The sequence below is a fragment of the Rhipicephalus microplus genome, chromosome 6, assembly GCF_043290135.1.
Source record: "Rhipicephalus microplus isolate Deutch F79 chromosome 6, USDA_Rmic, whole genome shotgun sequence".
NCBI classification, from domain to species: domain Eukaryota; kingdom Metazoa; phylum Arthropoda; class Arachnida; order Ixodida; family Ixodidae; genus Rhipicephalus; species Rhipicephalus microplus.
Window position 1 is genome coordinate 130,184,316 of NC_134705.1, and position 26,967 is coordinate 130,211,282.

A 26,967-nucleotide genomic window follows, 5' to 3' on the forward strand; every position below is an offset into this window, starting at 1 on the left:
AGGTTTAGGGGGGAAGTGGTGTTGAAAAAAAAACCTTTTTGTTTGTTGACCTAGAGCAATGAAGTTTGGCATGCATTCTCATAGGTGTCTTGAATAGAGAAATATGCAGTTTCATCATGATACCTTGAGTAGTTCTCAAGTCAAATCTTGCTACATGGTTCGACTTATATGATCTGCTCGTGGAAAGCCTAGCGCCGTAACAAAACATGCCAGGAAGCTGCAAATGATGTTGATCTTTACTCAAAAGAAACGCTACACGGTATGACACTCTCAAAATTCTTTAACTAGCTTTCTCTTTTTTTTTTTTTTTTTTGAGATCATCATGGCTGCCGACACAAATCGTTAAAAACAGTGGCATGGACAAATCATTGTCTAGAAAAAAAAACAGGGCCATAAAACAGCAATTGAAGATTGCTGTACCGACAAGCAGTGTTCAGGAATTCAGGAAGAAAAAAACAGAATCAAAATCAGTCCAGTCATTCCCGTGCTACTCTTTCCACGAGCAATGCACAATGTCCAAAACACACTTGTGAGAAAAAGCCTGCCAAAGTTTTCGACAGGCCTTTTTCGATTAACTTTCTTGTTTCTCGTTAGATATTGATGAAACTTGGCACAGACACTAAGAATGACTTCACAGTGCTTCCATAAAAATTTTGAAGCGATACCACAATTACTTTACGAGAGAGAAATTATTTCTTCATTGAACCTCGTGGAGGGCTGAGCATAATGTAAAAAAAAAAACAGTATTAATAAAACTGCATTTAAAGTTTAAACTTTTCTTTACGTCTCTAAGACACCTAAAAATTGTGATCTCAGGTTTGTCTTGTGATATTTGACTTCTTTTCATGATTTACTCCTTTTCATGATTTACAAAGAACAAGTATGGATTTCAAACCAAGTTCTTTGTATGAAGGAGTGGTGTGATACGTATGACAGAAAAGATTGTAATTGAGTAAGACCATATACTCAAATGATTACACATATCTCTTGTGCTGAAGTTGTAATGAGCATAATTCGGTACTTGATTACAAATAATCACTGAACATTTCTTTATTTGGAGAGAGGTTTATTGCATCAGAAAAATGGATCACACCATGACGGCCTATGCCTTCTTTCCAATATAAATAACAAAGTTATGGGCAGAAGACTGGTAACACAGGAATTTTTAGCAGTATAATTAATGACACAAAACGGGCATATAAAAATTCATGCCCTAGCTGATCCATACATGCTCTTTTGCCACTCTAGCCGTGAAATGCATCATCATACAGCCGTTCGCGGAAACTCTAATCTAAGAGGCTTTCATTGCCTCGGAACATTCATAGACGCTCGTGGCGATATCAAGCACGGCTCCAAGCACGTCTAAATCGCATCACAAAAGCTTTTTGACAACACTCCATATGACCGTGGGGTGCGCGGCCGCGTGGACAGTACAGCTGGCGCGTAATGCACTTGCCAAAGGCGTTCGGTGAAACGCGAAATGTGTAACTGCGATGACAAAAAACCGCCGCGCACTGCGCTTGGCGTCGCATTTTCAAATAACTACACGCGAAACTGCTAGCCGCTGTTCGGAGCAATGAAAGGGGGAAGGGGGGTGACGAGCTTGACTGTGTGGTCCGCTGCCGGTGCGTAAAATCGCTCGTACATGGTTTTGAGGAGCTAGCGAGTGACGTGCTCCATTCTTTGTGAAGAAGCACGTCACCAAGAGTGTGCTAGCGCGTCGTTCCTGCCTACAGTCTCGCTGTCGGCGGAGTTAGGGCTCAAGACGACTCTGATGACATGCCGTGCTCGTAGACCGCGCACCCGCTCGTAGTAACCTGATCGCGCATCCGCTTACTGCTTGTAACTAAAGCTTAATTATATCTTAAGTGATAATAGAGCTGTGAACACATCACGAAGTAGCGATTTTCGAGAGCCATGTCTTCGCGACGCACAAGCAGCAGACGACGATCTCCCGGAGCGAGCATCGGGCTAATGGCGAGGAGAGCTGAGGCAACATGGCAGCCACAGCCAATGAAGGGCCTCAAAACGACCTGCAAACATTTGCTTTTCGTGCGCTTGTTGTTAAAGGGAGGAGCCAGCTGAGGCGAGAAAGTTAAACATGGAGAAATGCTCTTTCCAATGAGCCCAAGAAGCCGGCTCCCGGCCCAGTCATTGCGAAGCTATAGTTTTTTGAATATCGCTGTTTTCTCACCATTTCCAGAAAAAGTTTCGCTACCTAGGTGGGTGAAAGGAATTTTCCAAAGCACTGCGCAGTTTTCAGTGTAGATATTTTGGACCCAGATAGAAAAAGGGTTTCAGAAACTGAAAACTTAATTTTCAAAAAATCGATTTTTTTGCCATTTTCCGCCATCCCAAAGCCGCGTCTCCCCTTAACTGTATATAAAATGTAGGAGAGAGAAGAGGAAGTGGGTGTACAGGCTGCAGCGTTGGGGAAGAGAGGAGAGACGAGACCAAAAGCCTGCATAAACGAGGAGAGTGGGAGCGAGAGTAGGTGCATGCCCAGCAGAACGCTACCACTGGATCAAGCTTACTCATAAAATGATACGCATCTAAAAGAACACGTTAAAGCAAGCGGTGCAAAAGAACGACACAAGCGAGGAATAAGTACACAAGACAAGCGCTAACTTCAAAACTAAATTCCTCAAAGATCAAAACACCCTATTGTCACCAAATAAAGAAAAACTGGTACAATTGATTCTGGATTTTGAGAATAAAATTTATTCTGAAGTTAGCACTCTTCTCAAGTGCTTGTTCCTCGTTTGTGTGGTTCTTTTGCGTTACTAGCCTTAACATTAGGCTTGTGCAAATAGTGAATTTTAGGTTTGAAGCGAATTCGAAGCGAACAGTGATTTGGTTTGAATAACTTGAAACCAAATTTGAATAGAATATATCATGTATAAAGAAAGATGGGCATATTTATCATGACCTGACTAACCTGCACAATATTTTTTTTTAACATGGCCTCTATGCAGGAGCTTTTGTCATCTTTTTTTCCATTCAAAAAAAGTCGAATCAACCTTGAAAGGTAGCAGAATTCGACTTTCAGTAGGATGCAAGTGATAACCTGTAAAATGTGCAACATTATTCATTGCAGTTAGAGTGTGTAAACCGGCAAAACGAGCTTTTAAGCTTAGAAAATTATAAATAGATTTGAGGATAATATGTTCATTTAAAGGCACCCTGCAACAGTTTTTCAAGTGGCCGTGGAATGTATTCACTAAAGAAGCTTATTTCCTTATGAATTAACCACCGCAAAAATTTTTAGAATCTGTCCAGCATGAGCGAAGTAGCAAAGACTTGCCACATACTGCAATTGCATTCTCTCTTCTCGTCCTGCCCCGGCAGCGGTGGTCTAGTGGCTAAGGTACCCCACTGCTGACCCGCAGGTCGCGGGATCGAATTCCGGCTGCGGCAGCTGCATTTCCAATAGAGCCGGAAAGGTTGTAGGCGCGTGTGCTCAGATTTGGGTGCATGGTAAAGAGCCCCAGGTGGTCGAAATTTCCGGAGCCCTCCACTACGGCGTCTCTCATAATCGTATGGTAGTTTTGGGACATTAAACTCCACATATCAAATCAATCTTTTTTCGTCCCGACGGAAGCGCTTGAAGAGAAGCCGGGAGAGATGTCATGCATGTCGAAGAATGGCTGAGACTAGCTATTTTTGTAGGCTTGTGCGAATAGTGAATTTTAGGTTTGAAGCGAATTCGAAGTGAATAGTAAATTTGATCGGATAATTTCTAATCTTATTTGAATGGTATGTATGACATATAATAAAGAAAACGAATATTTATCATGGCCTAACTAACGTGCACAATATCTCTTTTCAATTGAAATAGGGGCTCTATGCAAATGCCATTTTTTTTTTCGTTCAAAAATAGTCGGAACAACCTTCAGTAGTAGTATCGGTAGGATGCGGGTGATAACCTGCAAGATACTTATTGTTTTAAAATTTATTATACCTGGAGCATATAAGCCGTCATAATAAGCTTAATAAAATGAAGAATTGATTTGAGGGTAACATGTTAAAGAGCCCTTTTGAATTTAAAAAAGAACTTTGCGGCAAAGCAAATTTTCCCTGAATCCGTGCTTTCACGGCTCAACACTCCTACATTGCAGTGAAACCACCTTTACAAACGGTAACATGCGGATTTATGTACATTTATTCGTTCATTGCGAATACTTCGAAAACATTAGATAATTTGAATTCAAATCAAAGCGAATTCGAATACTCAGCTTGTCATTCGAATGCTTCGAATATTCGCACAAGTTTACATTTTTGGCAATGTGCCGTCATTTGCCAAGTGAGCGCAAGTTTTATCCGAGTTTGGGATTTATTGTGAATTCTAGGTCTCGTGCTGCACTATAATATTTAGCTCGCGTGTTCTCGGTTGCGTACACTACCGATCGGCAGCGTTTCCTGACCATGCTCAAAAAGTGTTGCAGGGCCCCTTTAGGTCTGAAGTGAGGCTTTGCGGCGAAGCAAACTTCTCCTACTAAAATGTTTTCATGGCTTAGCACTGCTATCCTGCAGTGAAAGCACCTTTACAAGCGGTTACATGCGGTTTATTGTACGTTTCTTTGTTCATGTTGAATACTTTGAAATATTCGATTATTTAAATTGAAACCGAAGCAAATTCGAATATTCTACTATTCGTTCGAATATTCGAAGCATTCGACTATTCGCATACTACATAACACGCATTCTTAACCCAGCTTTCTGTTCACATAAGAAAAAAGAAAAAAAAAAACATTTTGATGATGCCAGTGTGCGCAATGCATTGTTTTTCTAAGATAATTATCCATCTCTGCTTTTGCCGATATTTTTCACCGATTTATACGTACGCTCGCATCTCGAAATTCTCAATTTCGATAGTTTGAATGAAGTTTTGCAGTCCCCTCAACCTTTAATTGAGGGTCTACCGTTTTCATAAGCTGTTTGCATTTTACTTCCTATAAAAAAAGTTTTTCGTGAGCATAACTGCTTGGCTCATTTCTAGAGCTGCCGCAAGCATTATTCAACATTTCATCTTCCAGAGTCACCAATTCTTTCTGCGCATAACTATGTTGTGCTGAATTCGAAAGTCAAGTACGGGCACTGCTTCTGTCTGAACACAATTACACTCAAATTTCGCACAATGAAAAAATGGTCTTTACATGTTGCATTTCTGAAAAGGCCATGTTCAGATTCAGTGGCCGCCTATTTTGCGCACAAAATATCGGGACAACAAACCACTTGCAAGCAGAGGCAAAACAAAGGCATGAGTTTTTGTCACTAATAGCACAACATGGCACGCACGGTCTTTTCCCATAACTGTGCACAACACATTGTCACACTGTTGCAGAGAAATTCTAGACCTGCATGGATTCGTACAGACAGCATATGGCTTGTTTGTTCTGGTTGAAACAACTAAGCATGGCATCGAAACATAGCAATAAGCGACATACGCCACTAAATGCTACCCACATGCGATACCCGAGTGCGAGTAAGCCAATGGTGTAGCCGAGACAGCCAATAGACGCCGTCTCCACTACGTACTTGAAATGTACTCCACAAAAGGTGTGACGTACCGCTTCTCCTTGTGTGCTGCACCCAGGTTGCAGAGGCAGATGAGGCAATTGTTGAGCATGTCGAGGGACAGCACCCGGTAGTCCGCAAGCTGTCCCTGGCACAGCCGCTTCTCCGCGGCACACTGGCACTTTCGCACTAGCTCGGGCAAGGGCACCTCCACCACGTCGCTGGGCTGATCGCGCAGGAAGACGCACACCGTCTGTGCAGGGCATGGATAACAAAAGGCATTGTTAATGCCACCGATGGCATTGTCGTGACGACTGCGGTCCTATCTGTGCGCCATCATCACTTGAGCAGACGAAAAGGTGGCGCTTCGAAGTGGCCTGTACCGAGAAATTTTCGTCAGGGGTGGGAACATTAGCCTTGCCCATTTGAGAAAAACACTTCCATTATTTATTGCCGGTGAGGCCCCCCCCCCCCTCCACCAAGACTTCAGGGGCCCCTCTGGCTACGCAGGCCTGGTTCGAGCGGGTTAGTAGTGCCCGATTTTCAGAATAATAGCAGCACAGAAACAGGACAAAAGACAATAGGGGACACCTCCTGTTCTGTTTCCATCTGACCATTATACTGTTTTCATTAATCACTGTAAACTGTGCCTGGATATTACGTTAAAGATGATGTTAAAGATGACGTTAATGAGACCATCATTTTATGTAATCACTGCATGATCACACTGCTCAAGTGCCTCACGGATGTCCCGCAGAGGAATGTTTTGAATAGGTCAAAAGTACTCCAGATGTTCTTTCATCAATAGAAACAGAAATATGCTTTCGTCACCATGAGCAGGGCTACTCTAAGGGCAAACTCGAGAAATTTTCCCAGGTCGATGTGTTATAGAGCATTGACATGATGGTCGAAAAAGATCAGTCTAGGCTAACGGACTCATGAGCGACTCACTCGGACTAGGATCCAGGCATGAGTCTCAGTCTGAGTGAGCCCAGGTGAGTAATATTTTGGCGAGTGCGAGCCCGGTTTAAGAAAATTTTCGCGAGTGTGAGTCCGAGTGAGTCCCAAGCATAAGATATATTTCATGAGTGAGTCGGAATGAGCTCCACCAATTTAGCCGACCTATGCCAATGTGTTTCTCATTTTCTCGCTAAAATTAGCAGAACTGAAAAAAATTTTAAGGCTGGTCTGGTATTTTGGCGTAACATGATGCAGGGTGGCGCAATTATAACGAATTACACGGTTTCAACTTGGTTCGCCACAAAAATAAGAAATCTTATCAAATTAGCACGATTGGCGCAGCTGTTGTGTTGAACACGTGCATCTAGGAGAGCTGCTCACCTGAAGCCCCTCGAGGAAGGGTGTCATGTGACTAGCGAGGAAATGCAAGCTGCTCGTGCTCTCCGGAGAAGCCGGCTCCAGCCGGAGGACAGCAAGCACGTTGAGACTCTGCAGCGCGTACGTTGCCTCCAGAAAGCTCTGCGACGGATTGAAAAATGAAGAGGCGTACAAGTTCAAGTGTTTTACGCACAAAAACGACAATGTGGTCACAAGGAACGCAGTAGTAGAGATAAATACTATGGGCAGATTCTGACCACTTCACATTCTTTAAAAATTGAACTAAGCAAGTTTTCTAGCACTTGAAGAATGCTGAAGTGCAGACACACGAGTCGTAATAAAAGCTTAAACCGTGAGCCGAGCGAAGGAATTCCTTGTGCATTCACCTAAGACAACTCGATGTGGAAAGCAATCTTCTTTGTCGCAGTCGATAACGTACAAGGGAGCAAAGCTTCACGTGCCACTGCGCAGCGCCACCTTCGTTTTCTCTTGTCGAGGCCGCGCACCTTCCTGTTTTGGTCGTTGCCCAAAAGAGAGCACTACGAGGCATCATGTGAAGTTGTGGAGACGCGTCGCGTGATGATGATTTTTTTTTGCATCACTTCTCACAGACGCCTTGGAATGGTCACCGCTGATGGTCAAGTTTCTCGTTCAACGAGAGATCCAATGTTTTCACCTTAACACCGCTGTACTACAATCATGTTAAGCACTAAAGTTGTACGATACATGTGTAAACCACTCCTCTCCCTAACTTCATTAGGCACTGACAGCTAAAACACGTTGGTGGACTAGTTGGTTTGCATCTATGAATTGCGAGTAAGCGCGACTGACGAGGACGTAGAAGGAGACACGGACGTGTGCGTGCCGATTTCTTTTCACATTGTCGTTTGTCATACTTGCTCACGATTCGAGCACAGAGAGTATTTTACACATGGTGCACACATTGGCACATACGTATTAACTTTCAAAACATTGTAGTGTGACGTTCACCAACAGCCACTCACCAAAGCCGCATGCATGCACTTCCGAGAACACAGATTCACCCCGGGCCCAAGAGTACAAATACGTTGGGATTATCTTGCCACACAACTTGCAGTGATAGCAGCATATTCATCACATCACATTTAAAGCACTGAAAAAATTAGCTTACCTACAACGTACGTCGTCCAAATCTCTGAAATGCACTAAGTTACTGTTGTATAAAATGCCTTGTACGCCCTATACTAGAATGTGCTCCATGTGTCTTGAGCCCGTATAAAATATGCGACGTCAACATAATTGATTCTGTACAACGGAAGGGGGTTCGTTTCATTTGCCATCGCTATGATCGTAGCTTTTCACCTTCATCAACCCCCCGCCGCGGTGGTCTAGTGACTAAGGTACTCTGCTACTGACTCGCAGGTCATGGGATCGAATCTCGGCTGCGGCGGCTGCATTTCCGATGGAGGCGGAAATGCTGTAGGCTCGTGTGCTCAGATTTGGGCGCACGTTAAAGAACCCCAGGTGGTGGAAATTTCCGGAACCCTCCACTACGGCGTCTCTCATAATCATATGGTGGTTTTGGGATGTTAAACCCCACATATCAATAAATCAATAAATCAATCAATCAATCACCTTCATCAGCGATGAATTCCTCGAAACTCCCTCTCCTATCAACCATACGGAGTCTCGATTCCTTGAAGCTGTTTCACTCATTTGTTCACTCGTCTTGTTGACTAACTTCATACGTTTACATCTCATATGCTAACACTGTTTCAACTAGACGTTACTAGAGCCTCAACTGAAAGCCTTTCCTTACGCGCACAAACTTTTTCAAGAATTGTTATTTTCCTAGAGTTATTGAACGGCAGTAAAAGGTAGCAGTAGGTCGTGAAAGGCAGTGGTAGGTAGTGGAAAGTAGTAGTAGTGAAAGGTAGAATACTACCGGGTATTACCCGGTAGTATTCGTGAATTGTTGTCAAATTTTGTAGATGCCCTGTTATGATAAACCATTGTTTGTTTGCTTTTGCTGTGATGTCAACCTTGTTAACAGTGTTTTTTGTTTTGATCATGAGAATGCACTCTACTCCTGGAATAGCCCTGCATAGGGCTGCAGTATTTGAAAATAAATATATAAGCAAATAAAATAAATTTGACACAAACCAATTAGTCAACCAATACTGTTGTTGGTGAGAGCCTATGAATGTTGGGGTAAATATGCCACTGTAAAACTTGCACAATCGATACCGTTCTTCTTTTACTTCACTTTATACAAATTACTCTTTTTTAATTGCCTGCAGGGCTAGTGCAACAGTGAAAACTGATGTAGAGCAACAGAGGCAGCGGATACCATTTACACAAGCAACTACAATTTCGGGAAGGCCCACTGTATGCTGCCTTAATGATAATTGTGCCTCGACTCTCAAACCGGGGCACTTTACAGAGGTTGTCTGTGGCAGCTCACCCTTCCAATATCAACATACATGGTAGAGAGGAAACTATGCAGAGAAAGAATAAACGCTCCACGAAGACTCATAATTTAGAGGGATGCAAAAGAGAAGAACGATCTTTCTTATATCGGCGAACTGCCCTTTCACAATGGCAGACCAGGGCTGGATAGGTGGCGCACCAAAACAGGACCCCTTTGCAGGGGGTCTCGACATAACTCAACCGCTTGCGCAGACGACCGGCTGTAGGGTACTGCTGCGAGCGCTCGCACGTGAGCCGTTCCCTTGCTTGAGTTTAGCACAAACAACTCAAGCAGCCTTTGGGCCCGTAATACTGCAGTGTGCTTCAAAAGAGTTCACTATTGGCAAGTTGGTGCTTTGACATGAAAACTATCGTGAGGGCGCAACTGAACACAACACACAGAAAGAACCAGACGTGGACAGGTGTAAACTACTAACTGTTGGTAGTTCGGTTGCCTGTCCTCATCTGTTTCTTCCTGTGTTTTCTGCTTAGTTGTGCCCTTCTGATGGTTTCAATACTGCAGTGTGGTTCACTTCATCCCTCGATATCACTTCACTTCATCTTGAGGCCACTTTCCTAAAAAGGTGCTAAATAACGGAGAGAAACTCTGCAAAGCGGATTACGTCGATAGGAGTGGCCTCCTGCACCAAACGCTTGGGCGTCGTAGACTTTGACGACCTCTGCTACTGCCCACGTCTTTTAACCATTTCGCGAATGTCGACAAGTACAGTCATAATGAGATTTTCTAACAAAATGACCTATGAATGAATATACTTGTCAGCAGCACAAATCGGTTCCGCAAAAAAGTGATGAAGACAATACTCATCACACTCGTGTTTTATGACGCAAGATCGCCACACTTAACCGCCCTGAGACACTTGTGTGCTGGATTTTATTTTATTGACAGTTTCCAATCAGATTACCATGCGGTGAAGCCACCTTTAGGTTCTCTTTTTCAAATCGATTAGTAAAATGAAGCAATGTCATTGAATTGAAAGAACGGTACTATTTTCTTCAGAGAACAAAAAAGATCTAGAAACTGAGCAGAGAGTAACTTTTAATAATTTTGGCACATGGTTTTTCTCTTTTTTTTGTCACAAAAAGGTTATTAATAGGTAAAAATGAATCACATTGTGTTTTACAGGGAGCCAGAGACATCACACAGAAAGTCTCGGAAAATATTTATTAAGCCTCAATGTTTCACAAGTGAAAAAAACAACAGAAAAGCGTGGAAATTCGCGACATTATGCTGAAATATATTTGAAGCGCATTTAGCAGAAAATTTATTAAAACCTCTACCTTCATTTTCTATTCTACTTAGTAAACCTATAACAGTGACATTAATTGCAGCAGTGTATCCAAGGAAATATTCTTTCATCTAAATGCATTATTTTTCACTCTAACAGCACAATGCCATAGCTAACAAGCCATCACAACACAACAACACAGTTAGAAAAATTCCACTCACCTCTTCCAGTTTGTCCACCTCAAAAACAAACTCCCGCTGGAGTAGGCTCTGTAGCTTCTTGAAGTTCTCGTACACTGAAGCTGAAAGGGAAAGAGCGAGCTTTGAAAAACCAAAATGGCTACTGTTCAAAAAGTGCTCTTGTTTACTATGTCATGTAACCTGTGAAGGAACCAAGCAAAGATGCTACGCTTGCCATTTGTGCAAGCAACTAATCCTTATACTCGACAGTTTCACAACTACAGCAATCATCATTAGCAGCATCGCAAGTCTAGGTCATTTCCACAGCATCTGCAATGTCCTCTGTCTACAATCCCCAACTACTCTTCCGCTGTATCCACAGACACTACCGTAAAAACCATAATATAGGTTGGACCAAAATATAGGTTGACACCTCAAATTTTGAATCTCGGAAAAAGAAATTTAAAAAAGCGCAAAGTATGACGGCGCACCCTTTTGTTGGTAAATAGTAAATACGTGACACAACCAGCTGCACTGTGGTGACATTTCTTTTTATTTGAACATTAATCTTGTGCAGTTAAACGCCAGAAGGCCACAAAGTGCTGTCACTCAGACTCGTCCGAACTTGAGTCCGATGACGACTGTTTTACACTAGCAACGTGCCAGAGTTTTCCATTCAATCCAATGCATTACTGATGCAGCATTTGCCGAAAGACGGAAGCACAGTGCCACCGCGCAAAGCTCTACCGCTTCATAAATCGGCGCACCCATCATGGCGATCCCTTGAATTGCACCCTCGCGAGCTTAGAGCTTTCACGCAGATTCACTCCGCTGTTATGAGTAGGTAAGGTACCCTAGCGTTTCCAGCTCGGGGAGTACTGCAGTCCGTCCACGAAACAAAGTTTTTTTTTGGGGGGGTAGCTGCAGGATGTCATGTGCTGCTTTTGGCTCCTCCAGTATCGTACGCTTTTCTCCTATGCACCGAATTCCCATAGTGCTGCCAGGTTCCCGTGCGCTTTGGCATACTCAACAATTTTTTTTTCTTAAAGCCTATCGTAAACTGCAGTTGACTAGCACTAGTTTCTGAAGTAAATAGAAAAAAGAAAACAGCAGACTGACAACAGATAAAAGAGGCAAAGTGGTGTTGCTAGAACAGTGTACGCTTTGCCTAGCCTTGCCCAACGGCGCCGCTGCTGATGCTCATGATGGCAATGGAGGCTTTCGACTTTTGCTGCCCATTTTTGCGAGACTACCAGATTTTTTTTCTGCCAATGATTGATATACAAGACGAGGGTCAACTTTTCATTGCACTTTTTCTATTCAACCTATATTCCGGTTCTTACAGTACGTGTGCCTGAAAATTTAGTTATTGATTACATTAACTAATCCTCAACTACCTTCTTCTATTGCATTTCCTTTCGATATGTATTGCCTTAATGGTACATTAAAGGAGTAACGACACCTTTTTTTTTTTGGAGGCGAGCTTACTCTGCCATACAAATCTCCTGTATACAGAGATGGCTGTGAACAAGTGTGATACTCGGCAAATGCTCATAAGATGTATTTTTATTTTGATATTACAGTCGAATTTCTCGCAGTGCACCTATTGACATCGACACTAACTTGACATCAGGCTACAGTACTAATCCTGGTGACTTCACACAGCAGTCTACCAAATTGTAATGACGTCAAACGCCAAAAGACAAAAATGGCACTTGTGCGTCGCCCCCTCGACCGTCTGATGATGATGATGTGTGGTGCTTTGTGGCGCAAGGGCCAATTGATGGCCTAAGAGCGCCATTTCGATGAGTAGAGAGGAGACAATGATATGTTGCGTGGCTGTATAGGGGCCTTAAAATTCCTCGCGATAATGCGGGTAAAAACATAAGTATTAAGATCATGACAGTGGCGTGATATGCATATTAAAAGGGGTGACAAAGATTTTGATAATAAAAACATGTAAAAATATTTGGCACTAGCACACGTGCCTCATCAGCGCCCTTGTGTCCAAGGGCTGCGAGGCAAGTGCTTTTAAATATAATCACTGCAGCAGCAACCTCTCTTGAGAGGTCACGCTACGCAATGCCTGGGTATATTACATAGTAAAAATTGACATCTCTTAAAAAAGCTAACAATGATTTATGGGTGAAAAGTGGTTCCCTACCGACAAACATTGCGGGATGTAATGGTATATGTTGTCGGTAGGGTAATGGAAAGTGTTGTCTTCTTAGAGTGTTTAACTGTTTACATTGGATTAAAACATGAAGAACTGTCAATGCCTCACCACAATTGTCACACAGTGGTGGATCACCACCGGACAAAAGATGTGTGTGTGTCGTGTACGTGTGTCCTATCCTGAGTCTTGTTAGTGTTACCTCTGTTAGACGTGATTTTGATACTGGTGGCCAATGGCCAAGGTGTGGCTTGATAACGTGTAGTTTGTTTTGTGTGTGTTTATCCCACTTGCTCTGCCAGTAGTCCCTGAGGTTTCGTTTCAGAGACGGCTTCAGATCAAGGACCGGGATTGATATGGGTGTAGGGGCAGTGCTTTTGTGGACGGATGCAGCGAGCTGATCCGCCCTCACGTTGCCTTGGATCTCACGGTGCCCTGGCACCCAGCACACTACAACATGTTGGTTGAGTGTGTAGAGTGTGCAAAAAATGGAGTAAAGTGAGACAAGGACAGGGTTTTTTTTTGTTTTTTAACACTGTGCAGAGCCGTTACCACACTGAGGGAGTCTGTATAAATTACTGCTTTTTGTATTTGTGATTGTTTGATGTGTTTCGCTGCCACAAGTATCGCGTAAGCTTCCGCTGTGAAGATACTTGTGTCTGGATGTAGAGGGCCAGCATCTGAAAAGGAAGGGCCAACAGCAGCATAGGACACAGAGGAGTTGGACTTAGAGGCATCTGTAAAGAACTCAGGACATGTGTATTTGTGTTGAAGTTCCAGGAAATATGTTCGGATATGGACAATAGGCGCATGTTTTGCAACTTCTAGAAAAGACACATCGCAGTCTATAGTCTGCCATTGCCACGGTGGCGGGTATGCTACAGGAGCCATTAAACTGTGTTCAAGTGAGACTCCAGTTTCCTCAGCTAGACTCTTCAGGCGAACTGAGAAGGGCTGCCTCATCGAAGGCCTGTTTTGAAACAGAGTTGAGCTTGACAAATCATTCATTGTAGAGTATGAGGGGTGCTTCTTGTCTGCTTTCACCTTAAGGAAATAAACAAAGCACATGTAAGTTCTCTACAGATGAAGCGACCACTCATTTGACTCAACATAAAGGATTTCTACGGGGCTGGTGCGAAAAGCACCCGTAGAAAGGCGGATGCCCAAATGGTGCACGGGGTCCAGCATCTTCAAGGCACTTTGAGTAGCAGACTGATAGACAACGGCCCCATAATCTAAGCGGGTGCGAATGAGGCTTCTATACAGGTTCATGAGGCATTGCCTGTCACTACCCCACATAGTACGTGACAACACTTTTAAAACACTCATGGCTTTTAAACATTTTGTTTTTAAATACTTGATGTGTGGTACGAATGTCAACTTGTTGTCCAAGATTAAGCCTAAGAATTTATGCTCCGCATTGACAGACAGACGTTGACCGTTCAGTTCAATGTCAGGTTCTGAGTGCACGCCTCTCTTTTGGGAGAACAAGACACACGTGCTTTTTTCTGGGTTCAGCTGGAATCCGTTTTCTTCTGCCCATTTGGAGAGCTTGTTTAAACCTAACTGAACCTGCCGCTCACACATTGCTAGGTTGCATGACTTAAAGCCAAGCTGGACGTCATCGACATATATGGAATAGAACATGTTGCGAGGGATGGACAGGTGCAAGGAATTCATTTTAATAATAAAAAGTGTACAACTAAGTACAACACCTTGCGGTACTCCCGTTTCTTGCACAAATGTTTGGGAGAGAGTACTGCCCAAACGGACGCGAAATTTCCGATTGGACAAGTAACTCTCGATTATGGAAAGCATTCTACCGCGCACACCCAGGTGAGACAAGTCTCTTAATATCCCAAAACGCCATGTTGTGTCGTAAGCCTTCTCGATATCGAGAAACACCGAGAGGAAGTATTGTTTGTGGACAAAAGCATCTCGGATCTGTGCCTCGATACGCACCAAATGGTCGGTGGTGGATCTACCCTCTCGAAACCCACACTGGAACTGGTCGAGCAGATTGTGTGTTTCAAGGAAATGTAAAAGTCGGCGGTTTATCATTTTTTCAAAAAGTTTACAAAGGCAGCTGGTTAGTGCAATGAGCCTATAACTTGAAACTGAGGAAGGGTCCTTGCCCTGTTTCAAAATAGGGATAACGATAGCCTCCTTCCAGAAAGCAGGGATGGTGCCAGAAAGCCAGATAGCATTGTATAGAGAGATTAAAGTTTTTCGCGTTTTAGGCGGCAGGTTTTTCAACATTTCATGCGTGACACGGTCGTAGCCTGGTGCAGAATTACTGCTAGAGTTTAGTGATGTTTGTAGCTCAGCTAAGTTGAAAGGTTGGTTGTATGCCTCGTGTTTTGTGCACTTATATTCTAGTTTCTGTTTTTCTATCCTTGCTTTATATCTTTGGAAAACTTCAGTATAGTGTGCCGAGCTAGACACTTGCTCGTAGTGTGCACCGAGGAAGTTCGCCTGATCTTCCAGGCTGTCACCCTGTGTGTTTACGAGTGGGAGTGAGTGTACTTGTCTTCCTGCTACCCTACGAACCATGTCCCAGACTTTAGCCTCTTGTGTATATGAATTTATCCCCGATAAAAACTTGTGCCAGCTTTCTCTTCTGGCCTGCCGACGCGTTCTCCTGCCTCGAGATTTTATTTTCTTAAAGCTCTCAAGGTTTTCTGCTGTCGGCGAGTTGCGCAGCAACCTCCATGCCCTGTTCTGTTCCTTTCGCGCATTCTGACACTCAGTGTTCCACCACGGGACATGTCGTTTGCCGGGCAGTCCAGATGTTTGTGGAATGCACTTGGCTGCTGCGTCAGTAAGAAAAGCCGTGAAGTACTGCACAGCTTCATCTATGCCTAATCCGCATATGTCGGTCCAACTTAAGTGTGTAATCTTTTGAAATTGTTCCCAGTCGGCTTTGTTCACCAGCCATTTGGGAACATGTGGAGGACATTCATATGTTATTGGTGTACTTAAAAATAAAGGAAAATGGTCACTTTCGTATGGATTATTTATGACTTTCCACTGAAGTAATGGTACAAGTGAAGGAGATGCGATACTGAGGTCTATGGAGGAGTAAGTATTGTTTGCAAGGTTATAATATTGCCACGTTCCATTTCCAAGTTTTGGTTATCGTTCCGAAACACCACACGATTCTCGGCGCAAACCGTGCCTGCAGGTTTCGAGAAGGTTCCGGACTGTAGTAGACCATTTCGATAAGATCACGCCCACTGTGCGAACGGTACAGATTGTTCTAGAACCTACGCCACCGCCACCGATAACGCTAGAACATTCGACGGCAAGGGTATAAATGCCGACGCGCTTCGCCGCTTGTCAGTTGTTGATCGAAGGCCGACGCTCCGTTCGCCGCTATCAGTTTGAGACTGCTATCTGTGCGAGACTGCTGCTGTGATTGGACTTTCTGTTTACCGGGCACAGGTTCGCCCAAATAAACAGTTAAATTCCAACAAGAAGTCTCCTGTCTTCGGCCACGTCACGACCCCGTGACATTTGGTGGAGGTGCTGCTTCGTTCATGTACCGGACGCCCCCGTCAAGCCGTGAACCCAGCCCACGTTGCGGAGAAGACACCGACGCCAACCAGGAGCAGCGAACAAGCCGCCGACAGCAAGGGCTACCACCGGAGTACGGGCTTCTACACGACAAGCCGCGGAAGACCAAAGCCATGACCGCGACTGCAGCGACAATGACAACCGCAGCGTCCGAGCCCACGATGGTCATGCATCAACCCAGGGAACCACCAATTTTCCATGGGTCATCGTTCGAAGACCCGGAAACCTGGCTAGAAACATACGACCGTGTGGCCGCCCTCAACCACTGGGACAATGAAGAAAAGCTCCGTCGTGTGTACTTCTACCTGGAAGACACTGCAAGGACCTGGCTAGAGAATCCGGAGTCCACGCTCCGAACGTGGGATGTCTTCTGCGGCGCATTTCTTCAAACGTTCGCAAGCGTCGCTCGCAAAGAGAGGGCCGCTGCTCTACTCGAGACCCGGGTTCAGCTACCAAACGAAAAGGTTGGAATTTTCACAGAGGAGATGACCCGCCTATTCCGTCACGCTGACCCAGACGTGCCTGAGGAAAAGAAAGTTTGTTTCCTCATGCGAGGGGTCAAACAGGAGCTCTTCGCGGGGCTGATGAGAAACCCACCGAAAACCGTCCAAGAATTCGTAGCCAAAGCGACCACTATTGAAAAGACCCTGGACATGCGCACCAGACAGTATAATCGTCGCCTGACTGCAGACTGCGCTGCTGCTCAAGTCAGTAACTACGGAGACCTGCGTGAAACGATCCGAGCGATCGTGCGGGAAGAGCTGCGCAAGCTGTTGCCTTTGGCGCAGCCTCAAGTGGATTCGATCGCCGACATTGTGCGAGAAGAAGTTCGGCAATCGCTTCAAATTCCCCACGCACCGCTGCCCGAGCCGGAAGCTATGAGCTACACCGCTGCACTGCGCCACAACGCTCCTCCCCGTCCACGCCAAAACGCCGCCCCATCGCACTTCCGTCGACAGACGCCACCGAGGCCACCACCCCCACCGACGTCATACCGTTCGCCAGCGGCCCAGCGCAGTGCACCGAGGAAGACTGACGTCTGGCGCACCCCTGACCATCGCCCGCTCTGCTACCACTGCGGCGAGGCCGGACACACATACCGCCGTTGCCAGTACCGACAGATGGGACTGCGTGGCTTCGCCGTCAACGCACCGCGTCCACAGCCAGGAGAACGACCACGTGACATCGCCGACTACCTGACAGGAACTCGGTGGACACCACGAAGCCCTTCGCGTTCGCCGTCGCCCAGCCACCGCACGTCACCGCACCACCGACAGTACTCTGGCCCAACGCGGGGCCGGTCTCCTAGCCCGTATCCGGGAAACTAAGGGCAGCAACCGGTGGAGGTGCGGTTGCTGTGCGACGAACTACCGAAGATCCTCTGAAGACGACGACGCCGCGACGGAGCTTTCCGAACACAACGCCAAACAGGCAAAGCCCTGACGGCGAAAGCTCACTTACCGAAGGTGGCCGGACGACGCAACAGGGAAGCAGCGGAACAAGCCGACGCAGCCGTGACCCGACGCCACGCCCTAACTGTAATGCGAGACGGCGAATTAGCGACCTCGACGTTCTTATCGACGGCCACAGTGTGACCGCTCTCGTCGATACTGGAGCCGACTATTCTGTCATCAGTGGGTCGTTCGCCGCGAAGTTAAAGAAAGTTAGGACAGCTTGGAAAGGCCCTGAAATCCGCACAGCCGGAGGTCATCTCGTAACGCCTGCAGGAATCTGCACAGCGAGAGTCACCATTAACGGCCGTATTTATCCTACAGACTTCGTAGTCCTACAGCGTTGCTCGAGAGATGTCATCCTTGGCATGGACTTCTTATGCCTCCATGGTGCTGTCATCAACCTAAAAACAAAGTCGATAACGTTATCCACAGAAGAAGCACTACCGCCGCGCACGCCGTCTGGACACCATGCCTTGAATGTGCTGGAAGAACAAGTCACCATTCCGCCTCGCTCAAGCGTCATTATTTCAGTCGGCGCTCCTGAATCACCTGACTTCGAAGGCGTCGTTGAAGGCAGTCAGCATCTGTTGGTCACCCGAAATATTTGCGTCGCAAAAGGAATTGCAGAGTTGCGGGGAGGCAAAGCAACGGTTATGCTCACAAATTTTAGCAATGAGTACAAACATGTGAACAAAGGAACAACGGTCGCATACATCGAAGAAATTGTCGAAGCCACCAGCGCTTTCACCCTCGCCGATTCTGCGGAACCTGCTCAGAGGAACCAAGCCCCTCCCATAGCTTTCGACGTCAATCCCAGACTTCCGAACGATAAGCAAGAACAGCTCAAGGCCCTGCTCCTGCAATACGAAGATTGCTTTTCGTCGTCATCGAAAATTCGGCAGACCCCAATCACGAAACATCGCATCATAACCGAAGAAAATGCCAGACCACTCCGTCAGAGTCCGTACAGGGTTTCGACGCGAGAACGTGAGGCCATCAAGAGACAAGTTGATGAAATGCTGCGGGATGATATTATCCAGCCGTCCAAGAGCCCATGGGCATCCCCCGTGGTGTTAGTGAAGAAAAAGGATGGGACCCTACGTTTCTGCGTCGATTATCGCCGCCTGAACAAAATCACAAGAAAGGACGTGTATCCTCTCCCACGAATAGACGACGCACTTGATCGGCTCCATAACGCCAAGTACTTTTCGTCAATGGACCTCAAGACTGGCTATTGGCAAATCGAAGTCGACGAAAGAGACCGAGAGAAGACGGCGTTTATAACACCGGACGGCCTCTTCGAGTTTAAGGTGATGCCCTTCGGCCTTTGCTCAGCGCCTGCAACTTTTCAACGCGTTATGGATACAGTACTGGCAGGATTGAAGTGGCAGACTTGCCTTGTGTACTTGGACGACGTCGTCGTGTTTTCCTCGAGTTTCGACGAGCATCTTCGGCGCCTTGAAGCTGTACTTCAAGCCATCAAGACTTCCGGACTCACACTGAAGCCAGAAAAGTGCAGATTCGCGTATGAGGAGCTCTTGTTTCTGGGGCACGTTATCAGCAAGTCTGGAGTTCGTCCTGATCCACGGAAAACAGCCGCCATCGCCGAATTCCCGCCGCCCACTGACAAAAAAGCCGTGCGCCGATTTCTGGGCCTGTGCGCCTATTATAGGCGGTTCGTGAAAAACTTCGCCCGCATCGCCGATCCTCTCACTAATCTTACCAAGGCCGACGTGGAGTTCAAGTGGGAAACGCCACAGGAACACGCTTTCCAGGAACTTAACACATCGCCTCCAGACGCCTCCGTTACTTGCCCATTTCGACGAATTCGCCGAGACAGAAATACATACTGACGCAAGCAGCGTAGGTCTTGGCGCCGTTCTTGTGCAGAGGGCTGACGGACTTGAAAGGGTTATTGGTTACGCCAGCCGATCGCTATCCAAAGCAGAAGCAAATTATTCCACAACAGAAAAGGAGTGCCTCGCCATCATCTGGGCTACGTCGAAATTTCGCCCATACCTCTACGGCAGGCCCTTCAAAGTTGTGAGCGACCACCACGCCTTGTGTTGGCTAGCCACTTTGAAGGACCCTTCAGGTCGCCTCGCACGATGGAGCCTGAGACTTCAAGAATATGACATTACTGTCATTTACAAGTCCGGCAAAAAACACTCCGACGCCGACTGTCTCTCTCGTGCGCCTGTCGACCAACCACCACCCGACGACCCGGATGACGACTACTTCTTGGGAACGATAACTACCGACGACTTCGCTGAACGACAGCGGGCCGACCCGGAACTTAAGGCCCTAATAGAATACCTCGAAGGCAGGACCGCCGAAGTCCCGAAGGTATTCAAGCGCGCACTTGCGTCGTTTTTTTTACGAAACGGTCTTCTACAAAAGAAAAACTTTTCACCGCTTCGGGCTAAGTATCTCCTTGTGGTGCCTTCAGCTCTGCGACCAGAACTCCTGCAGGCCCTGCACGACGATCCGACGGCAGGGCACCTCGGTGTTTCTCGCACGCTCGCGAGGATACAAGAAAGGTACTACTGGCCGCGTCTTACAACCGACGTCACTCGTTATGTGAGGACATGCCGGGACTGTCAGCGACGCAAGACACCGCCGACAAGGCCAGCGGGACTTCTGCAGCCAATTGATCCACCTTGCCGACCTTTCCAGCAGATTGGTATGGACCTATTGGGGCCGTTCCCGACGTCGGCTTTCGGAAACAAGTGGATCGTGGTAGCCACCGACTACCTCACCCGCTACGCCGAGACAAAAGCCCTGCCAAAAGGCAGTGCATCCGAGGTAGCTAAGTTCTTCGTCGAAAATATCGTCCTACGTCACGGCGCCCCGGAGGTCCTTATCACCGACAGAGGAACGGCATTCACTGCCGACTTAACTCAAGCGATCTTGGCATACAGCCAAACAAACCACCGCCGCACGACAGCGTACCACCCACAGACCAACGGCCTCACCGAGCGGCTTAACAAGACGATCGCCGACATGCTGTCAATGTACGTCGATGTCGAACACAAGACGTGGGATGCCATTCTTCCGTATGTGACCTTCGCATACAACACGGCGGTGCAGGAGACGACGCAGATATCTCCATACAAATTGGTCTATGGAAGGAGCCCGGCAACGACGCTCGATGCCATGTTACCCAACGTCACCGACGAAGAAAACCTCGATGTGAGCGAGTACCTTCATCGCGCCGAAGAAGCCCGACAACTTGCGCGGCTCCGTATCAAGAATCAACAGACGACCGACAGCCACCGTTACAACCTTCGACGACGCTTCGTGGAATACCAGCCCAGTGAACGTGTTTGGGTGTGGACGCCGATACGCCGACGTGGACTAAGTGAAAAGCTTCTGCGACGGTACTTCGGACCGTACAGGGTGGTTCGACGTCTCAGCCCACTTGATTACGAGGTTGTCCCCGACGGCATCACGAACTCTCAACGACGCCGATCGCGACCTGAAGTCGTCCATGTCGCGCGCATCAAGCCGTTTCATGCACGTTAACAAACTGAAACAGTGTTTTTTGTATTATTGTTGTATTGTAATTTATTCATTGTACTTTCTGGCATTATTATTGTACCTTCATCTTGTATTGTACCTTTAGTTAAAGCATCGGGACGATGCCTTTTCTTCAGAGGGGGGCAATGCCACGTTCCATTTCCCAAGTTTTTGTTATCGTTCCGAAACACCACACGATTCTCGTCGCAAACCGTGCCTGCAGGTTTCGAGAAGGTTCCGGACTGTAGTAGACCATTTCGATAAGATCACGCCCACTGTGCGAACGGTACAGATTGTTCTAGAACCTACGCCACCGCCACCGATAACGCTAGAACATTCGACGGCAAGGGTATAAATGCCGACGCGCTTCGCCGCTTGTCAGTTGTTGATCGAAGGCCGACGCTCCGTTCGCCGCTATCAGTTTGAGACTGCTATCTGTGCGAGACTGCTGCTGTGATTGGACTTTCTGTTTACCGGGCACAGGTTCGCCCAAATAAACAGTTAAATTCCAACAAGAAGTCTCCTGTCTTCGGCCACGTCACGACCCCGTGACAATATGTTGCCTCTTTTCTATTCAACAGACAAGCACCTGATGGAAAGAGGAACTGTTCAATGAGACGACCTCGTGCATCACATCGACAGTCACCCCATAAACCACTGTGCGCATTCAGGTCCCCTAGAACCAAATAGGGTTCTGGTAACTCATCTATTAAAGACTGGAAATCATGTTTTTCCAGGCGGTGTTGCGGCGGTATGTATAGAGAGCAGATGGTGACGAGCTTATTCAATAGAACTACTCAAACAGCCACTGCCTCTAGGGATGTTAGTAGTGGTAGATGACTGCATGCTACTCCTCGATTAACTATAATGGCTACACCACCAGATGACGCCACAGCATTATCTCTGTCCCTTCGGAAGACAACATATTGACGCAAAAAATTTGTATTCTTGGATTTTAAGTGTGTTTCCTGTACACACAGCACTTTTGAAGAATGTTTGTGTAGAAGTTCTTGGACATCGTCGAGGTTTCCAAGTAGTCCTCTGAAGTTCCATTGTATAATTTGTGTCTCCATTTTGGGAGTAAAGAAGTGCTGTGTGTATGAAATGAGTGTGGCTGGTGTCTAAAGAGAGAAGTGACTTATCTTACAAAGCCTTTAGAAGGCCCTGTAATTACCGTTTTGTCTTTTTTAGAGCGGTCGAGGGAACCCCGCCGCTCCTTTGGCGCAGTCTGCGCCGGTGCAGTTGATGTGTCCATCGCCTCAGGAGAGACGACAGATAATGTTGTTTCCGTTGTAGGCTTCGTCGTGACAGACAGAGCCTTAAACCCCACCGGGCTGGAGGTCGAGGGGACCTCTTTAGTTTGTATGGTGCCCTGGCTGCTGCCAAGGTTCACAGGGGCCTTCGGTGGGGCTGTATTCAAGGAGGGTGGGGCAGCCGAGGCTGCTCCCCCCATGGGGGCTTGTGGCGTTTGCCTCGGCACGCTGGGCGTGGTCCAAGGCATTGCCGAAAACCGAAGTGGTGCTGACCCCCCTCGCACCACTTCGGCATACGATGTGTTCCCAGCAAAATGCGGGGAAACGCGCTGCCGCGCTTCACGGAAGCTTATGTTCAATTTAAACTTTGTATTAATAATTTCTTTTTCCATTTTCCAGGCCACGCATGACCTGGAATATGCAGGATGGTCACCCTCACAGTTTGGACAGTGGACTTGTAGCTGACAGTCATCGTCAGCAGTATGACCTTTGGTGCCGCATTTCGCGCAAGTAAGCTGTCCTCGGCAGCTCTGGGAGCCGTGCCCGAACCTCTGACACTTAAAGCAGCGCCGCGGGTTAGGTATGTATGGTCTAACTAGCAGTTTAAGATATCCTGTTGCTATTTCATTGGAGAGGGTGCTAGATGCGAAAGTTAGTATGATGTGCTTCGTTGGGATTTCCTTATTTTCTCTTCTTATTTTGATACGCTGCACCTGAATGACGTTTTCCTCTTTCCAGCCTGTTAGAAGTTCATCATCAGAGAGGTCCATCAGGTCTCCATCTGATACAACACCCTTCACAGTGTTCATGGTTCGATGCGGTGCGATTGTGATAGGCTGATCCCCAAATGCTGTGAGTTTATGTAGTCTCTGGTACTGTGCGTTGTCTTTTAATTCAAGTAATAGGTCACCACTGGCAGTCTTTGTGGCCTTGTAGCCTGCGCCCAGCGTTTCTATGAGACATTTGGACACAAGGAAAGGTGAAATACTTCTAGCTTTCTTTTCTGTACTTTCACAGTGAATTATGTGGTATTTGGGGAAGTTATCTTTTTTGTTTGGAGCAAATTCAAAAATTGCATCGGTGCGCCACCTCTTGGAGGGGCGATTAGTTGTAAGAGGGCTAGGGGTTCTCATAAATTTGATAGCTTATTCGGCGGCCATGCCAGCCACCCACCACCGAGCCTAACAAGGGGACGCTGCGAGACGCAAAGGAGGCGCAGGCGCCAGCCGTACATGGCCGCTATAACCTAATATATCTACCCAAGGTTGGATATTTACACTAGGTTAACCCTTGCCGCCAGGAAAAATTTGAAGTAAAATGAAGTGAGGAGAATACAGAAAAGATGTAAAGTGAGAACAAAAGACGAAGATGTAGGGAGAGAGAGATAGGAAAAGGCGACTGCCGATTTCCCCTGGGTGGGTCAGCCCAGGGGTGCCGTCTACGTGAAGCCGGGGCCAAAGGGGTGTGTTGCCTCTGCCGGGGGGCCTTAAAGGTCCAATCACCCAGCGTCGGCTCAACCCCCAGGATCCCCTTTTCCCCGGACACGGCAAAGCCACGCACGGCTAGGCGTGGGAGGGAGTCAAAACTCCCCCGTTAGCTCGGGTCCGTGGTGTCGCTACACACCAAACGCCTACTTGCGCAGGCGCCCCTGCGGGGCTCGACCGTCTGCTATAGTGCTCTAATAAATCATTATCAGCATCTGCCAGAAGACGCCTACTGCAGGACAAAGGCCTCTTCCTTGCTCCACCAGTCGACTCGGTCGTGTGCTTGCTGCTGCCACTTCATACCCGCAAACTTCCTAATCTCATCTGCCCATCTAACTTTCTGTCTCCCCTCAGTTGCCTTCTCTTGGAATTCAGTCTATAATCCTTAATGACCTGCGGTTATCTTGCTTTCACGCTACGTGCCCTGCCCACGACCATTTCTTCTTCTTGATTTCAGCCATTATATCCTTAACCCCAGATATCCTTTCCGCTTTAATAAATAATGATTAATATGTTGGGTTTAGTGTTCCAAAACCACCACATGATTATGAGAGACACTGTAGTGGAGGGCTCTGAAAATTTCGACCACCTGGGGTTCTTTAACGTGCACCCAAATCTGAGCACACGGGCCTACAACATTTCCGCCTCCATCGAAAATGCAGCCGCCGCAGCCATGATTCGATTCCACGACCTGCAGGTCAGCAGCCAGCCTAGTACCTTAGCTACCAGACCACCGCGGTGGGGCGCTCTAATATATAAAAGGCTGCAAATGGAGGTGCCTCACCTTGAGACCGTGGGACTGGTGTGACCAGAAGTGCGAGCGACGCCATGCACACTGGCGCCACCACTTGAAGAACCTGGTTGCTGTAGTGATACAGCATCATCTCAGGCACGGCCGTCTTCACCGTGTCGGCCTCTATCCGCAGCAGGGCACCAGGTGCCTTGGCACCAGCTTCGGCTACAACCGGCAGCACTGAGCTCGCGTCGGCTGGTGCCAATTCGATGGTGCCCTCCGGCGTGAGCCGGAACATGTTGGAGTGCAGCCGGACTTCGCGACGGAGCCAGCTCACTGGATTTGTTTGGTTGCTGTTTCCTCCTGGAAAATGGGTAACATTGATGCTCATGCTAAACTTCACAATTTATTGCGCAAAAGAAGATAATGCAGAAACTCCACCAAAACCATGACGGGAATACAAGGTATGCCATAGAGTGGGACTCCAGATTAACTGGAACCACGAAGGGTCACCTGACAGCCACATAAATAGAGGTACTGCCTTTACACGATTGCAAGTCAACTTGAAATAGGTTAATCCCCCATATGGCACGAAAAAAAAAATAAACGTGTGAGCACGTTCGATAAATGAAACTGATTTACGTAGTCTCTGGACTGACTACACGTTGCCCAACTCCACATTTGTGGTGGCGCCTGTTGTGTCGCCCGCACATCTCTCCCCTGTTTTTGTAAAAAGTAGTGTTGTAACATTTTAGGTAAGAACGTATCGCCAAATAGCCCCGCAACGCGCTTAGGAAAGTCGAGACAAAAAGAAACAAAATCCGACACACTACGACGGTTTCAGCTCAATGCTCCGAAGCTACGTAAAAAAGTTCGCTTTGTAGCAACATGCGAAGATCATTTTCAAAAATTTTCATTGTACTTAAACATTGACATCTATGAAGCACATTAAGAACTTTAGATTCAATACATGTAAATAAATACAGTTCAGCTTCTGCAATGCCTCATTTTTGATGAGAAAACTAAAGAACCCCTCCAGCACTTCAGCTGTGCAGCTAAAACACTTTCATATAGCTATCTCACATTAATATGCTAGGGGATTCTCTGCAACAATTTCGTATGATATGGCTTTGAAGTGTGCAAAAAATATTCGAAAAATATATGAGAAATAATTGATTTGATTCGTACTCGCACATTAACATTCGAATTCGCTTATCAACAAAAATTCGGCTATTCACACAGCTCTTTTCATCATGTTAGGTAAACTATTACAAGTAATTCCTGGCTACTTCTAGATGTTTACATTGGTTTAGGCATTGTCAGTCTATTCTGCACTATTTTTGAGCATTGTCAGCCCTGTTACATTCTCATATTGACCACCGTACGACCGTATGGCATGAGACAGTTGATAGACAAGCCAGATCCCCAAAGTGTCTAAAACTTTGCAGACAACTGCTGAATCTGACAAATGAGAGTTGCCCCTTCGCTAACACTCATTCACAAAAGACCGCAGCACCCTCGCAATAACCAGAGCACCGACCTTTAAGGTGCACGAGGGCGCCCAGGCGCTGCACCAGCTCTCGCAGCCAGAGCACCTCGTCGGCCAGATCGTGAAGCATGACCCGCGGTGGCAACAGGCCGCGGCTGCGCTGCTGGCTCACGCGTGCCTGATAGCAGAGGCACACCAGGGGGAAAGCCGACAGGGCCAGGGACCTGTGGTGAGCCCGGACCACCCAGTGGGCGAGGCGATTGCACACCGCAGTTTCTTCGGGGGTCACGTGGGTCTCAAATCTGGCAAGGACGAGGAGAGAGAGACATTAAATGGGCACTAAAGAACAAAATGATTTTTCACGTAATGCAGTATAGAGTACTTATAACGTACGTTGTGGGAGTCGCGAATATTCACACTATAAGCGGTACCGCACTAATATAACCAAAGCAACATTTTTCAAGGGTCGCACTTCAGCAAGACGTGTTGAACATGCAGCCTCGCGTATTTGAGAATTGAAGCATACGATGCGTGGTGCTTACAACAATTTATATTTC

At 46.8% G+C, this 26,967-nt stretch overlaps 1 protein-coding gene across 1 annotated transcript in view; it reads right to left on the reverse strand.

Moving 5' to 3' along the window:
• Positions 1–26,967, reverse strand: part of Gnpat (dihydroxyacetone phosphate acyltransferase) — a 64,735-nt gene that overhangs the window by 8,835 nt on the left and 28,933 nt on the right. The window contains exons 8-12 of the mRNA XM_037418847.2: positions 26,462–26,712; positions 24,973–25,284; positions 10,772–10,851; positions 6,859–6,996; positions 5,571–5,770 (exon numbers count right to left, since the gene is read on the reverse strand). Of these exons, the coding sequence (XP_037274744.2) occupies positions 5,571–5,770; positions 6,859–6,996; positions 10,772–10,851; positions 24,973–25,284; positions 26,462–26,712 (981 nt within the window). The remainder of the gene's footprint in view (positions 1–5,570; positions 5,771–6,858; positions 6,997–10,771; positions 10,852–24,972; positions 25,285–26,461; positions 26,713–26,967) is intronic.